General features: G+C 40.1%; 1 protein-coding gene across 5 annotated transcripts in view; it reads left to right on the top strand.

The window, feature by feature from the left end:
- Window positions 1-651: 651 nt before the first annotated feature.
- The window catches only part of USP15 (ubiquitin specific peptidase 15), an 89,799-nt gene continuing 74,294 nt past the window's right edge, over window positions 652-16,156 (top strand). For 2 of the 5 annotated variants that reach the window (XM_061639865.1, XM_061639866.1), the window contains exons 1-3: window positions 652-1,023; window positions 13,816-13,943; window positions 14,692-14,822. In XM_061639865.1, the coding sequence (XP_061495849.1) occupies window positions 764-1,023; window positions 13,816-13,943; window positions 14,692-14,822 (519 nt within the window). In that variant the 5' untranslated portion in view covers window positions 652-763. Of the gene's footprint in view, window positions 1,024-1,309; window positions 1,504-13,815; window positions 13,944-14,691; window positions 14,823-16,156 lie in introns of those variants that run through there. The other 3 variants (XM_061639857.1, XM_061639858.1, XM_061639860.1) reach the window with 3 other exon arrangements.

The raw sequence follows: 16,156 nt of genomic DNA, 5'->3' as shown, positions 1-16,156 counted from the left end.
ATTCAGGTCAATGCAAAATTTATTAAATTAATTAAAAATCAGCCAGGCATTTTTTAAACTTTTAAAGTGCAGAAGATGAAGGTCAGAGTATGGGGCAAGGTCAGTAATAGGATTACAGGTACTCTGTGAACATGGCTGATTTTTCATGAATTTCAACAGATTATGAGAACTCTGAGAGAAAAAAGTCCAAAAGGGCTCTGGGTTTTCTCTCTCTCTTTTTCGACTTTGAACTCTCTATTCTCTCTGACTGTTTTGTGTATCACCATAAAAATTGACAGGGTTGTTAAGCAAGCGTTTCTGAGTTCAGGACTATAAGTTTTGTAAGGTTTTGTTTTGAAATGAGTTTAAGGGAAGCATCAGAATGGGATGGGGGCTATTTTCAATTTAACATTGCGGAATGTGAAAAATCTACGCTGGCTATAGTATACAGTAATCACTACCACCACTCTTACAGTTTAAGTCAGCCTTCGCAACTCTAGTGCCCTCCACATTGTTCAGACTACAATTCCCATCAGCCATACTGGTTGGGGCTGATGGGAGTTGTTGTCCAAACCATCCAGTCGGCAAAGGGTGGTTTAGGTTCTTTCTTTAGTCCACGCCCTATTCCTTAAAAACCTAAGGTGTCTATCGCGTGCGCGCATGTAACCATTGCCCGCGACTGAGTAGTCCTCCTGTCCGCCTCGTGGCGCCCTCAGACAGAGGCGTCACTCTCCCCGTCTCGAATCCTTCCACTCTTTCCTTCGTTCATCTCCCGCTTCTATCGATGGGGTTGCCTAAGTGGGAGGGGGTCGTGGAGGGCGTTTCCCCGGTCGCCGCGCGGCGTCATTCCCAGCATGCAGCGCGGCCTGCTCGTGCCGCCGTTCCTGTCACCGCTGCCTCTCCTGGTGCCATCGCTTTCGCAGCTGCTGCTGCCGCCGCCGCGGGGCTGGGAGATATGGCGGAGGGAGGCGCGGCGGATCTGGAGACCCAGCGCTCGGACATCGCGGCGCTGCTCAAAACGGCTCTCCGCAAGGGCGACACCTGGTGAGGGGAAGGGAAGGGATGGATGGCATGGAGAGGCAAGGGAAGGGAAGGCTTGAGGGCCCCTCTGAATGACAGGTGCGGGCGGCTCCTGTCATCGCTTGCCTCTTTTCTCTGCTTGCCCCTCTGATCTGCCGCTTGGGTGTGGGCGGCGGCAGTCCGCCTCCCTTCCACACTCCGCCATCCTCCAGAAGCACCTTCTCAACTGATGGGGCTTACCTTGCCTCACAGGTGTGGCGGGAAGCTCATAGTCTCTCGTCTTTCTCTCGCTTTCCATGACAGGTTCTTCTTAGGCAAGGTTTGGTCAAGGCGCTTTCCTCTCATACCTGTGAGAGGGAGACGAGGTGGTCCAGCCAACTTTCAGTGCAGGTGCTTCTCCCAGGTGTTTTCTCCTATTGTTTCAAACGGCCCCAAGAAACCCGCCCGAAAACAGTGTTTCTGTTTATTCAAAGCAAACAGCGACGGAGCATCAATTTTTCCTGGGTAAAGGTTTCCTCATTAATAGCATAGCCTCCCCAACAAGCTTCCATGGAAAGGCCTGTCTTTTTTTGGCTGACTGTTGTTGGGCAGGGCTGCTGTCACTTCTTGATTTTTGCTTAGGTTTTTATTTCTTCTGGTTTCTTGTACAACACTGGTTTCTTCCTTCCCAACCCTTCCTCTCTTTAAAGTTTGTTATCTGCCAATTCTGCCATTGTTTTGAATTTTGCTGCTGCAGTACTGGCTGAAATACTTAGGAATTGGATCTTGCATCCTTGTGGCTTAATGTGCTGAGTCTTGAAGAACATTTTAGTATTTGTGGAGTAAGATGTATCTAAATAGAGCAGTTGTAATCTCTAAAGCATACACTTTTTTAAAAAAAAACTTATTTTGGAGAAATTTGGGTTTTTTTGAGATCAAGGCTAACTTTGTGCACCTACCAGCCGCTATGTTGTGTTGGAGCATGCAGAGCTCCCAGTAGGCTTGTGGCCCAGATATGTGAAGGCTCCATAAAATGACTGTTGTGACTGGATATATCGTGGCAGTAGCATGTACAGCACCCATGTAGAGCAACTGATTCATATATACCACACCACCTTTTGAATCCCATTCAAGTCCACAGGTGATTGCATATGGGCTGTCAGACATGTGTACCTGTCCAATCTTTAAGAAGTTCTTTGCAACTTGTTACAGTGTATTCCTATGCACGTTTAATCAGAAATAAGTTCCACTGTGTTCCATAGGGCTTAGGGAGCAATTCTAACTTCCAGTCTGGAGCAGCAGGGCTGAACAGAGCAGTGGAACTGCGCAGGCTGGCCAGGAGGGGGAGGGGATGGCAGTGAAAATACTATTTTCCTGCACCAGTTCCATGTGGGTGCAGCAGTCAGGCCCATCATCGGTAACTGGATCAGTTTAGGATCCACTGGTTCCTGGACCAGCCCAGCTCCACCTCTGCTTGCTTCCTTCCTCACCCTGAAACGCCCAGTCTTTGTGGATTATGATGGTTGCCGGTAGTATCTTCTGCTTGACTGCATTTTCAGTGGATACAGTAGGAACCTCCATGGTAGTGGAGGCTCCACGTTGTGGAGTAGACAGGGGGACACCTCTGCCACATCCGAACCCCTTCCAGCATGGTGGCTCAGGGGTTATGTTTGCTTTGTTACTCCCTAAGAAGACATTTTAGGATTGTAGGGTTAATACATCAATTCATTTGGTTTGTTCAACTATAATTTATATTAATATAAAAGAAGCAAGTAGATATAAGTCTATCAAATGTAAGTGGCTATAAATCAAACATTTCCCCTGCTTCTTATTTGTCTTGTATATCTTTCATTACACATTACACATATGCACCATATATGCATGTTAAAGCCCACCTCAGTTGTAGTATTGCTGCCAGGAAGTGGTAATAAGCTTGAGCACTTCCTCCTTAATGCACTCAGCTTAAGACGAGGCTTGCTGGTTTGGTGATCCATTTCCCATTATGTCCAAACTGGAAATTGTACTTCAAGTCATGCCTACACACCTGGATTGCAAAGCACAGATTTACTGTGATCTGCAAGCTGGGGTTATAGGAAGCATTAAACTACAGTTTCCTGGTTTAGATGTCATGGGAAACTGCTATAACAAACCAGGAAGTCACCGCTCAAGCAGGATAACCATAGTTAGCTGAACATGGCCTGACTTACCATATCTCAGTTCAGCCACAAATGTAATATAGATAGCCTTAGGCAAGCTGCTATTCTCTCAGCAGTCCTCCTGCAGAATCATAATTGTGCTGACCTACGTATGACAGTGTGTATGTAAATCAATTTAAGGAAATGTGCTTTATAAATTTACAGTGAAATCCTAAATATGCTTACTCAGAAGTAAGTGTTATTAAACTGAGTGGGATTTACTCTCACATAAGTTATGTGTAGGATTGCAGCCTTAACTACACATGTATGCCCCAGCCATACTCTGCATTTTTGAAGGGTTCTTTTGAAGGTGAGACTAGAGATGAAGATACAACATTATTCTTTACAAACTATGCCCTGCCCTGTATACACCTATATAACTAAGTGTATAAGTGTGTGTATTTCCCCCACCCACATATGCCCTCTTTGAATTCAAAGAGCTCAGAGCACCATACATAGGCATCCCATTTTACCCTCAAAGCAACCCTGAAAGATAATAAGAGGTTCAAGTTTACTAGTGGGCTTTATGACTGAGGGGAGAGATTGAACTCATTACACAGCAGTCATTATCATCTGACTTTTGTTGTTTAGCACAAATGTGTATGTTTACTCAGAGGTAAGTTGCACTGTATTAATCGGGCTTATTTCCAGTGTGTGTATAGGATAGTAGCAGCTCTAAATGGCTATTGAAACTGCCCTCATGAATAAGACAGCATGTAATCTTAAATAAGTCTCATTCAGGGATCCACAGGTTGTAGCTAGCCACGGTAGACAATTCTTCTATAGGGAGCAAGGATCAGATTTCTTATGTCCTGCTGCAGTGGCATTCTCTGTACCCACTCACTGAAGAAGAGTGGTTGGTGGAATATGTTTTTGAAGCAGCCACTCTCTACTATTCCATAGAACTGAGCCTGATAAGCCTGACACTGCATTTAGATATGCATTCTCTGCTTCACTGTATTGCTGATTGATTATTAAAAGCTTATTACTTCTCTGATGGAGTACACTAGTGGCTTTAATTCAGGATAAATTTATGGCTACCAGTAGTAGTCTAGCAACTATATTTGTAGAATCCTGGTCCCATTAAACTCAGTGGGATTTACTTTAAAAGAAACATGCTTAGGGAAGTGCTGCTAGATAAAATCCCAAGCTTGCTTGCTTGCTTGCTTATCTATTTATTTATTTATTTATTTATTTATTTATTTACATTTATGTACCACCTTTCCTCCAAGGAGCTCCAAGTGGTCTACATGGTTATCCCCTCTCCATTTTATCCTCACAACAACCCTGTGAGTTAGGTTAGGCTGAGAGATGGTGTCTGGGCCATGGTCACCGAATGAGCTTCATGGCTGAATGGGGATTCGAATCCTGATCTCCCAATTCATAGACCAACAAGCTAACCATTACACCACACTGGCTCTCACTGTATCATATAATGCATATATTATATGGTGCATTATTAGAATGCATATTCTTAAACTTTGAGAGTTGACAATAAAAGCTATAAGCAAGTATAGTCATGAGTAATATTTAATTGTGGTGTTGTAAGCTGAGTTGTGCTTTAGAAACTTGCCGTATTTTGAGAAGCTATACACATGGTTTTAGCTATTTTAAGTACAAATATTTTAACATTAGATTCCTTCTTTCATACATTTGTATGTCAGCTTATTTAGCCACAGAGAAGGACCATACTTCAGAGATAAAGAGCATGTGATTTGCATATAGAAGGTCCCAGTCCCAAGCATCTCCAGGTATGGCTGGGAAAGTCCCCTGTCTGAAACCATGGAAAACCATCCTGTCAGTCAGCATAGAATTAACAACTTTCTTGGCTCCATGGGCCCATTTGGAATTTTGAGAGTGTGCTATGGGGACCACCCTCTCTTCCCCAGTCTCCCAGATTGCTCCCTTTCCCCCTCCAGCTGCTCAGATACCTATCTTTTTCTGTTTTGCAAGGCTCAGGTGCTGACCTGAGACCTTGAAAAGCAGAGAGAGCTGAGAGAACAAGTGGGGAAAGGGTGCTGCTCCTCCATCTTCCTCCTTCAGCTCTATGCACTTTTCAAGGCGGAGGAGAGGTAATCACATTTGCCATCTCATGACAAAGGGGGCAGTGAGCAATGGGGTGGGGAAACTCAGAGGTTTTGTGAGTGGCAGGGGAAGTCCTCAAGGGCAGCATTGTGCTCAAGGGCGACCACGATGGTGACCACAGGCAGTAATGAGCTCAATGGGCCAATGGTCTGATTTAGCATAAGCAGCTTCCTATGTAGTAAAAATATTTCCTGAAATAGTTTTGAAAACTGTAAACCTATCATAATATGTTTAAAATATATATTCACAGCCATGAGCTTCATGAGAGTAGGCCTAGTTAAGTTTAAAAATCCTGCAAGTATCTGCATGTTGGTCCTATTATCATGTCAGGATTATAATTAGAAGGAGCCTTAATAGAAGGTGCCAGGGCTTGCTCATCCAATATCACAAGATACTGTACCATCACTGTTTAATAATTGGGAAATACCCATCGCTAGAGCCTAATCTTTATTAATCTGCTCTGTTGCTATTAACTATGTATGTACATGTTTGTGTGTATGGAGAGATTGAGGGTGAGTGTGTTTGGTGCCATGTTGTAATATGTCTAAGGCAGAATAAAGCAGAAAGATAAAGTGGAACTGATTCTCCAGGATCCTCCTGCCCCTTGTTTGTACAGTGGTGCCTTGGGTGATAAACCTTGGAACATGGAGAGTGTCCTTCTCCCCAAACCCTTTCATCCTGGCTGCTACAGAGGAAAAGTGAAAAGTGCAGGCCCAGTTATCTATACTCAGCCCCACTCTTCCATCACCATGAAGGAGTTGAATTATGGGCTGTAGGGGAAGAGGTGGTGGAGATGGAGAGAAAGACCTTCTACCAGCCTTTTGGAAAATTAATATTTGGTTCAGGAATATTGAGGAAGAGGGTTTTTTTCAGAACTGGTGAGTACCCTCCCTCCTGTCATAAATATGGACACTTGTTTAGTGTGTAAAAATGAGGATTGCCTGTAATCTAGTGCTTTCCACTAGCCAGCTCCATATTCCTCTAGACAAGTTCTTCAGTGCTGTGGATAAGTAGACTCCTTTATCACCTTTGATCTTCAAACATTTCATAGAGTAGCCGAAGTTTATATGAGATGTCTTTTATCTGTCTAAAAACTTTATTTATGTGGATAGTACTGTGCACAAAATAATCAAATGTGAAAGACAAGAAAACTAGAAGTGCTTCTGCAACAATTACCCAGTTATGGTTTATAATGGGAAGAAGATAAAATGTCATTCCTTTTGTATGTTTAGTTTAAACTGCATCCCACTGTGGTTAAAAGGGATACAATCTTTGTATCTGTTGTGTGACATAGTAAGGTGGGCTATAGCTCTGTGGTAGAGGTTTGCATTTATGGTCCCTAGTTCAGTCTCTGGCAACTCTGGCTAACTGCAGCCAGTCATTGTGGAGAGTACTGAGCCAGGGTGCACCATTGATCTCTTACTGTATATTCTTTAAATTGTTAGCTCTCCAGTAATGGATAGGAGCCCATTTAACAAAGCATAAAACCAATCCCTATTTTTTTTAAAAAAAATAAAGGACAACAGGCAGATTCATTTTAGTTTTTCTTGTGCTCAGAGACAGCACTGATCAGCATGTTAAGAATGATCTGTCAAAATATGCATTCAGAAATTAAATCCAGTAGCTCAGAGATGTAGTTAGTTGTTACCAAGATTTTTAGCCTGCCATTTCTCACCATAAAGAAGCCAACTCACTGAGCAAGACTTTCATGTGTTAAGTTATATTTTTTCTTTTCTTTTATGTAATGTTCCCAGGATGCTCTAATAGCTTTTTCAGTCTCATAAGTAGTTCTTGTCCTCAAATGCAAATGGAGACATATTATAAATTTTGAGCAGGTGACATGCATGTTTTTAAGGTTCTCAACATGTTCCCTACCTAAATTTGAACAGGGTATTATATAAAAACAAGGGGATCTACTTCTACTTAATAGAACAGCATTAGATCCTATTGTTGCATAGTTAGAAAGATGCATGCAGACGTTTAATCCAGGGCATTTCCAGTTAAATGGTCATGCAACAAGTGATGAGAAAGGCCCATGCTAGAACTCCTGTTGAGCCGTTGTCAGTCAGAATTGACAGTACTGGGCTAGATGGACCAGTGGTCTGATTCAGTGCAAGACAGCTTCATTTGTGATATGTATGTCTGTGACGTCCTTCCCTGGTTCTCCCTGTCAGGTTCCCACCTGCTTGTGGCTACTGCCTTTCACTAGGCACCACCAGGGATACCACCAGTCCGGACCATCCTTTATATGGTTTCTCACTCCGCTCTAGCACAGATCTCACTAGATCCCCCTGCTAGGCAGCACCACCAGTCACATCCTATAACCAATACTCCCAGAGACTTTGCCTGAGTCTCTCTCTAGCTGGTTACTTTTGTGACTGTGTGCTTATGCTGTTCCCAACCCCCTTGTATCTTTATAGAAAACGCATACAACTCTGGGTTGTTCTGGATACTTGAATTGTTATTAATCCTCCCTTCACCGCTGCCACCATTAGATACTGTTTCTGTTCAGCCTTGGTAATTACCTTGCCCTCCCTTCTGGTATGTATATCCCCCAGCCAAGGATCAGGCCTTTGGTAAACCAAGTAAGTATTTATTAAATATCAGAAATAACAAGATTACTTTAGGAATGTTTCACAAGCGTATGGTTTCATCTATTCCTGTTTTGTACTTGACTTATTATTAATCAGAACTCCAACTCCCTCTTTCTCCACACTCCTGACCTCCACCCTCAAACACCTCTTTCTCCACACTCCCGACCTCCACCCTCAAACACCTTCTTCTCCACCCTACTAACATCCACCACCAAACACCTTCTTCTCCACCCTACTAACATCCACCCTCAAACACCTCTTTCTCCACACTCCCAACATCCACCCAGATTCAACTGTCATTCTTCCATTTATACTCCCAGCCATTCAAATGCTCAGCCAATCATCCAGCATTCTACTGCTCATGTACTCCCCCCTCCTCTTTCACTCCACTTACCATATGTCTTCTATATAAACAGCACTTACCATATTTACTCTACAAGCAGGAACATCACAATGTCCACTTTTGCTGGTTACAGCTATTTAAAATGGTTATTGTCTACTCTGTGATCAGTGTGGAATCAGGTCTGCCATACATTTTAAATACATTGGCAGAGACAATATTCTTGTCAGTTTCTCTGTTTCCTCTGTGGATTGAGGTGTAATAATTAAAAATATCAAACTGTTGCTTCTTCTGGCTCCCTTGAACAGCCTCATGAAAGCCATATAGAATTCACACTCAAGACAGCAAAAATTGCAGATATTATTTCAGTATCCTTACAGTAAAATTGAGGTACAGTCAGCAGTTCTTAAAGTAATGTGTCCTCCCCAAACCATGTTTAGCCACAGATGTGAAGTAGGGAATATATGGACTATTCTTTTGGAAGTCCTGAAAAATAAAAATAAAGATAACCTTCTCCCTTATGTAAATATGGAGTGTTGCCATTACTGTGTACTGGAGCTTCTCCCTGTCCCCAGTTAGAATTCTCTCACATGCTAGAAAAATATTCCAGCAATTTCAGAAGACCATGATTAACAGTTTCCACCATTGATAAAGTAGTTTTACAGTAGCTGTTAATATACATCTGAGGAGAAGCACTATTGAATGCTGTTTTATAGAATTGGACACAGTTGTACTTAAAAATGCTCTAATGTGAAGGGGTATAGGCTTTTATAATATGGATTTAATTGTTTAGTTAGCAGCTTGAGTTCTAGGATAAAAATGTTTCTTTGAATATTTAAACTGAAGCTTTGGCAGTCTCTGAATTATTTATGTTCATAAATTTGTGAGCTGACGAGGTTATATAGAATATATAGACTTTTTTCTATCCATAGGAATCTTAAGTAGATAACGTCTTATAAGGACTTTTATCAAATACAATTTACAGTGCAATCTTATGCATGTTTGCTCAGAAGTAAAATCAGCTATGATCAGTGAGATTTATTCTGAGGTAGGCATGCATAGAATTGCTGTCTTACATGTATATTGCATTAATTTTATTATGATCTTATTTGAGCAGTTTTCTGTGGGATAGCAGCATATATAGGAAATGTAAAACTGCAAACACTTTTTGATAAATTAACCAGGTGTATACAGTTGAACACTGAAACTTTAAATGTTGACATCAGGAATTTACTGTTGGTCTTTTGAGTGGCATGCTTTTATATTAAGACAATGCTAAGCTACACATTTATATGAAAATTAATGGAAACTTGCAATAAAATGTTGCATTGTATTCTCAGCTCCCAACAGGAGCTGTTTAGGGCTACAGCCAATCTGCAACAGTGCCTTATGGCAGTGTTTAGAGCTCTAGGGAAGAAGGTGACAGGATGTAGGAAAAAACCACATTTTTGTCCCACTGTGCATATGACTGCTGTATGCAAATCTGAGTGATTTATTGGATGAACTTGTTGAAGTTTTTGTGTATGCCAAAAACGTACCTGTTCACCCAAGCCTTCTCCAAATGGTAATATTCATCTCGCACATGGCAATATCACTGTGGATATTATGTTATTGAAATGTGTAATTCCTATGTAGCTTTAATTGTTTTATTGGTTACATATGGTTTATATTTGTGTACTGGTTTGGATATTTGCAATGTAAAGCAGTATAGATTTTATTTCTTTTTTTTTTTTTTTTCAATAATTTTTATTCAGATTTTCATAAAACATACAAGACAAAATCATAAAACATTCAAAGACAAAAAACAAAATCAAAAATAGTTAAACAAAAAGAAAAAAAGAAAAGAAGAAAAAAAAAAACAAAAAAAAAAATAAAGAGTAAAATATTGACTTCCCATTTGTCAAAGATCAAATCAGTTATAAGTCTATAATATATAGCAATCCTGTCTCTTAAGTCATATTATAAAATCACTTTCCTCCAGTAGTTATCTTACTTAATCATCAAATCTCATAAACATTACTTTATTCTTTCCACAAAAAGTCAAAGAGAGGTTTCAATTCTTTAAGAAATATATCTATCAATTTTTTTTTCCAGATAAGCATATCGATTAATCCATCTCATTACTAATTATGATAATCTTATTGTCATAACCATAGTCAAAATAAACATTTCAATTAATCCATCACATCAGAATCTGTTAGGTTCAGTAATTTCAGTAGCCATTGTTCTATTATCTCTATTAGTTCCATTTTCCATCTTCCATCTTCAGTAGTCTTGTTAAGTCCAGTAATTTCAATATCCAATCTTCCATTATCAGTATTCCATAATAATCTTGCTGTCAAAGCCATAGTCATATAATAAGAGTCTGATGGGAATTACCTCTATCCCAAATATTTTCTTGCCATCCATTCTGAATAAGTTGCTGAAATACTGCTGTAAAATCATATCTCTGTTCTTTTTTTCAAAATACACTGGGTCATCTCTTAAAAGTTTTTCCATTGTCACATGGCTGCAGTTAATTCCATAGATTTTCTCTATATTGGGCTCCATCACATCATTCCAGTCCAGAAGATAATCCATGCCATTGATAACTTTATCTCTAGAATCTTCATTAATTTCTTCAGAGATAACATTGAGTTCCAAACAATAGATTTTATTTCTAAAGTCCATAGACTCCAAATCTTGTTCCTGTTCCACGTTTGTTCCAATCTCCGGGATCTCCTCTCTCACAGGGACCCCTATTCCAGTCTCCAGGGTCTCCTCTCTCACAGGGACCCCTATTCCAATCTCCGGGGTCTCCTCTCTCACAGGGACCCCTTCCAGGGTCACCTCTCTCACAGGGACCCTTATATCTTTAATCTCCTGCTTCATTTTACTCAATTCAATTTTCGTTATCTCAATCTCATTCATTATTCTCTGAAACATAGTTATTTCCAGATTCTCAGCCACTTTCTTAATTGCCATTTTAGAAGAAAAATATAGGAAAACCACTTCTTATTTCAGCAACAATTGGGTTAATACTCCAAACTTGGTGACATCACAGTATAAACAGAGCAGACAGCCTTATCTCTCCAATAGTTAAGTAAACAAAATGCAGTTCCCAGGATCGAAGCAATTAATGGCAATCGTCAAGAAACAGATTCGTCAAAATAAAATAGACCAAAAAGAGAGTAGTCTCAAAACAGTATAATATTTTTCAAAATAAAAATCTGGAATAGAAATCCCTCTTCTGTGTGTATCTTTAGAATGCAAATCCAGGACAGCTTTTTGCAACAAAAACAGAGATAAGCTATTAATTAGTGCGTAGCAGAGAGAAGTTACGGCTCCCCAGTGAGATGTCAAAAACCGATCAATCTGGCAAATCTCTTTTAAACAGCAACAATTTAAGTCAAATAAAAGAAAAATATAGAAAGAAGGGTGCTTGCCTGTTAGTGCGTTCTCTCTTAGAAGATAAGATGAACGTTCGCTTTAACAGATAGAGCTTGCTGTTGAAAATCCGTCCCACCTTCGTCGGCTGGACCTCGTCCCATAAATTAATGAGATCTGGTCGTCCCAACAAAAATAGGCTTTGAGGTTAATCTCTTCGTTTCTCCCTACCCGGGAGAAGTTTAATCAGTCAAAAAAAAAAGAAAAAACTGACTGATATATCTGAATAAGCTTCTTTTGAGGCAGGAGCCCGTCTCAAAAGCAGGCACAGGCTAAGTCACCCTTCCCGGAAGTCTAGATTTTATTTCTTTAAAAAAACTAAATTTTTGCTATTGGAATGAGAAAAACTTGACACCTGCATAGCACCTAAACTGCCTCATTTTAATGCCTGCTACCTACTGCCCTATTCCATTGTAAGACTATGACCTGAAGAAGACTCCATGACTTCAACATCAGCCAATTCCCAGCGTCCCCCATTCTTGCTTAAACTTTATCTAATCATATTTTAATTTCTCTGTCATCTTGGTATATTGGATGTGAACTTTGGATAAGAGCTTGACTGGTAGTTGCTAAAAGGTGTGTAGTCAACCGGGGTCTCGGGGTCTTAGATCCCTTACTTTTTTAGGAGCAGGTTCTCAGCAGGTTCCCTAAGTCTCCAGCATACTACAAGCCAATCGGCATGAAAGGGGAGTGTGTTGGCCACTGAGAAGAGTTTTCTAAAGTGCTTCCTTGTCCATTCCTGCTGATTGGAGCCAATCAGAGTGAAAGGAGATGAGTCAGCTGCTGAGAAGCTACTCTCCTCAATAGCTAATACATTCCCATTGCATGCTTATTGGCTCCTAGGGGTGTCTATTGTTATGGGAGAAAGTATTAACAAGGACCTCATTCTCAACCCAGCAGCAAAAAAAAAGGAAAAAAAAGTAGGCTGAGGCGTGACTGTGGCTATCATGAAGGGACCTTGCACTTCTGAATTTGCCACACTACACTACTGTTGGTAAACAGTTATTCAAGCTGCTTGGGAATGTGAGTAGAAGTGCAAGCAATAGCAGCTGGCTGCGCAGGTGGGGCTGTATTGCTCTCCCAGGTTCCCAGCGCTGCACGTTGCTGCCAGCTACTGAGAAGGAGAGGGGCAAGGCAGTGAGGAACTTGGCCACTACTGAGCATAAGCTGCTTTCAAGAGTCAGATAAGGCTTTGATGTTGTGGATGACTTGTTTAGTGTTGAAATACAAAACATTTTGTCATCGGTTATGCAAATATAGCTGCCATGTGCTTTAGAAGCACATAAGTAAACAATAAAATTGGAGCTCACTTTAATTACTTTTTGCCTAGCATATTGGGCATAACATTTTGCACCTGGATTCGTCATATGCAGTGCTTTAATTTCTATAACCGAAAAGCATGTAAGTAGACAAGTGAATGGCACATAGAGTTTGGAATGCTTCCTACAAACTGAATTTTCATACATGGAAGTAACTATGTTTGTGTGTCTTTCTTTGTATTTGTTTTTAAACATGGAACATAGTAACTTGTGACAAATGTAAAGACTATATACATTTGTGTCAGAAAGCTGCTGCAATTCCTGCTTTCCCATTGCATTTTGTACATTTAAGGCAGGCCTGGCGCGAGAGGGTGGCCAGGTTGGGCACTGGCCAAGGGCCCCTGTGGCTGAGAGGGGCCCCTGCTGCTGGCGATGGGTAGATGTAGCTCCTGCTCTGCGATCCATGCTAGCATCAGGTCATGGACCATGCACCCTGCAACATGATGCTGGCATGGATTGTGGAATGGGAGCCACTCCCAGGCAACATCCCTTCCCCCACCAGCATGGGCTTAAAATAGGCTCAGCCACATCGCTTCCCATGTTGCTGCGTTAGTATGCCAGCGTGCTGTGCCGCCACTGCTGAGGGCCCACTGCAGTCTGGTGCCCAAGGGCCTTCTACAGTCTGGTGCTGGCCCTGATTTAAGGGCACACTCCTATCCAGAATGTAAGGTACATTGAGTTCATTGAGACTTCTAGATAAGCGTGTATAGGATTGCAGCCTTAGTGATGTTCCATTTTGAAAACGTGTCTTCTGTCACCTTGGGTGACACAATTTGAAACTTGTATCATTCAAAGTACTCCTTGCCCATCAGTTATATCCTAGGTTTGTAAGAGTTTTTGATCTGTGTTAAATATCATTTTCCCTGCTTCTTCTCAAGGTATTTAGTGGATAGTCGCTGGTTCAAACAGTGGAAAAAGTATGTTGGATATGACAGCTGGGACAAATATCAGATGGGAGATCAGAATGTTTATCCTGGTCCTATTGACAATTCTGGACTTCTCAAAGGTAATTACTGTAGAGTATAAAAAGGCAGCATCCTGATGTGTGTCTGTACAATTGCTTATTGACGTTGCCTCACTCTGTCAATCAGAGGTTTCAGAATATATGTATTTATACTGTTCTGATCCTTGAAAATTAATTTATGATGAAAGCCTCTGACAACAGAAATTTCAGTTGAAGCTACTTAATGGCGGTTTCCAAGTCTTCATAAAAGACTTGGTTTCTGCTAGCAAAAGGAAAACAAAATTGACAGGTGAATTCTGTGGCTAATATTACATAATGTTTAAAAATCATTTACATAAATGTTTGATTTTGAAACTTCTGCATCTAGAATGTCTTAACTTCTGTTGTGTTTCTTGTACATTCAGAATGTATGACTGGAGCAATCAATATCTGAGGATTTCTTTTTTAAAGTACATTTTCAAAAATTAGTTCAGAATGTTGGATGATATCCAACTATGTCTATCTGGTAGTGGAACAGACACTAACACAGATTTCCGTTCTCCCCTGCTGCTCCTCATGTGTCCACCAAATCTGCTCTGGACAAGCAGCGGGGAGAAGGGAAAGTCCCGTTGCATGAGCTACTTGCATGACAAATATGTTGTTAGTTTATAAAGATTTTTCATTTGTCTAAAACTTGATCACTTGTGATCTGAAGTCCCAGTGTACTCAAGTGTGTGTTAAATACTCAGATGTTATAAAACTGTGACATCTAAACATTGCATTAACAAGATATGAAAACATTTCATCATAGATGGGGACTGTCAGTCTCTTAAAGAACATCTCATTGATGAGCTGGACTACATTCTTTTACCAACTGAAGGCTGGAACAAGTTAGTAAGCTGGTATACTCTTATGGATGGCCAGGAACCAATTGCACGCAAGGTACTTTTGTATTGAATGTTGAAATATGTACACTGCACTTGAAAATCCTCTACTTACAAGGCTGCAAGTCAAAACATGATGATGAGACAACTCTATTCCCATATTTATTATTTCATTAACCTATTATTGATGCTAATACTAGTTATTTCTAGGCTGGTTAATCATATTCTGTTACCTTCTCCTGACAGTCTTCAGTGAGTAAGGCTTCTATTTGTCTTTGCTTTGGTGTAGCAAAGCAAGTTCTAACCCAAAACACTTAAAGTAAATATTAAACCAGGTAAATATTATTTCAGTTTTGTAGTGATATCTTAATTGAAGCACTATTGATTGTATGAATTGCTTAATTTTCATTCTGTTTAATTTTGTTCTGATCATGTGCCTTAGATTCTGCAAAGATTTTGGACGCAGGAGTGTGTGCAGCATTTTATTTAATAGTAAAAATACATAGTATTTACAGTTACAGTTTTTTATACAGTTGATGCATTTTATTCAATAAGAATAATTAGATTCTGCTGAAATGTGAACATACCATTCCCTTTTCTGTATCCCTGTTCCACTTTCTTACTTGTCATGCTCATTCTTCTGTGATACATTCAGAAGGAAACTACCTTTCTAGAAATGTTCCTTGGTACAGCTTCCCTTTGTCTGTGTCCGTATCAGTTTACAGAAAAATCCTCAATCTTCCTGTTTCAAGTAAAATGCTAGTTTCTTAAATAATATATGCTTTGGAGCGGGGGGAAAGGTATACTGTTATTATTTATTTTATTTATGAATGACTTCCTATAAGGCATCTTGAGGCAATTTACAGTACAATAAAACATAAAAAAACAGTTAAAACAAATTCATATATAAAACAAAAAGCAATTATATATAAAACAATTAAAAAGCAACAACAGCAATTGCATATATAAAATCAATTTCACATCCCATACAGATACCAATTGGGATAACAATCCCTACTCAGGCTTGTTGAAAGGGGAAAGTCTTCAACAAGCACCTAAAAGACAATAGAGAGATGGTGCTTGTCTGATATATAATATATATACTTAAGAAGATAAGTATGTTTTTCAAATTGTAAACTGTTGCGACTCAGAAATAATCCTTTGAAATAGTCTGGTTAATCAAGCTATCGTATTCCTATTCCTCTCCAGTTTTCTATGAAGGGTGTAAGTTCAGTTCAGATATCGCGCCAGACCCTAGTTTGAGCTGCCAAATAAGCAAACTAGCTTGTTTGCTTTTGTTTTCATTCCTCTCAGTAATTGGGTTTATCCATAATTCAGCAGCTCTGCACATATAGTAATGGCTATAACTATGCCTTGTCCATTTCGTTGTCA

Source organism: Rhineura floridana, chromosome 8 (genome assembly GCF_030035675.1).
Source record: "Rhineura floridana isolate rRhiFlo1 chromosome 8, rRhiFlo1.hap2, whole genome shotgun sequence".
Lineage (NCBI taxonomy): Eukaryota > Metazoa > Chordata > Lepidosauria > Squamata > Rhineuridae > Rhineura > Rhineura floridana.
The sequence above is the reverse complement of the archived record's forward strand: the minus strand, read 5'-3'. Positions and strand labels throughout refer to the sequence as shown.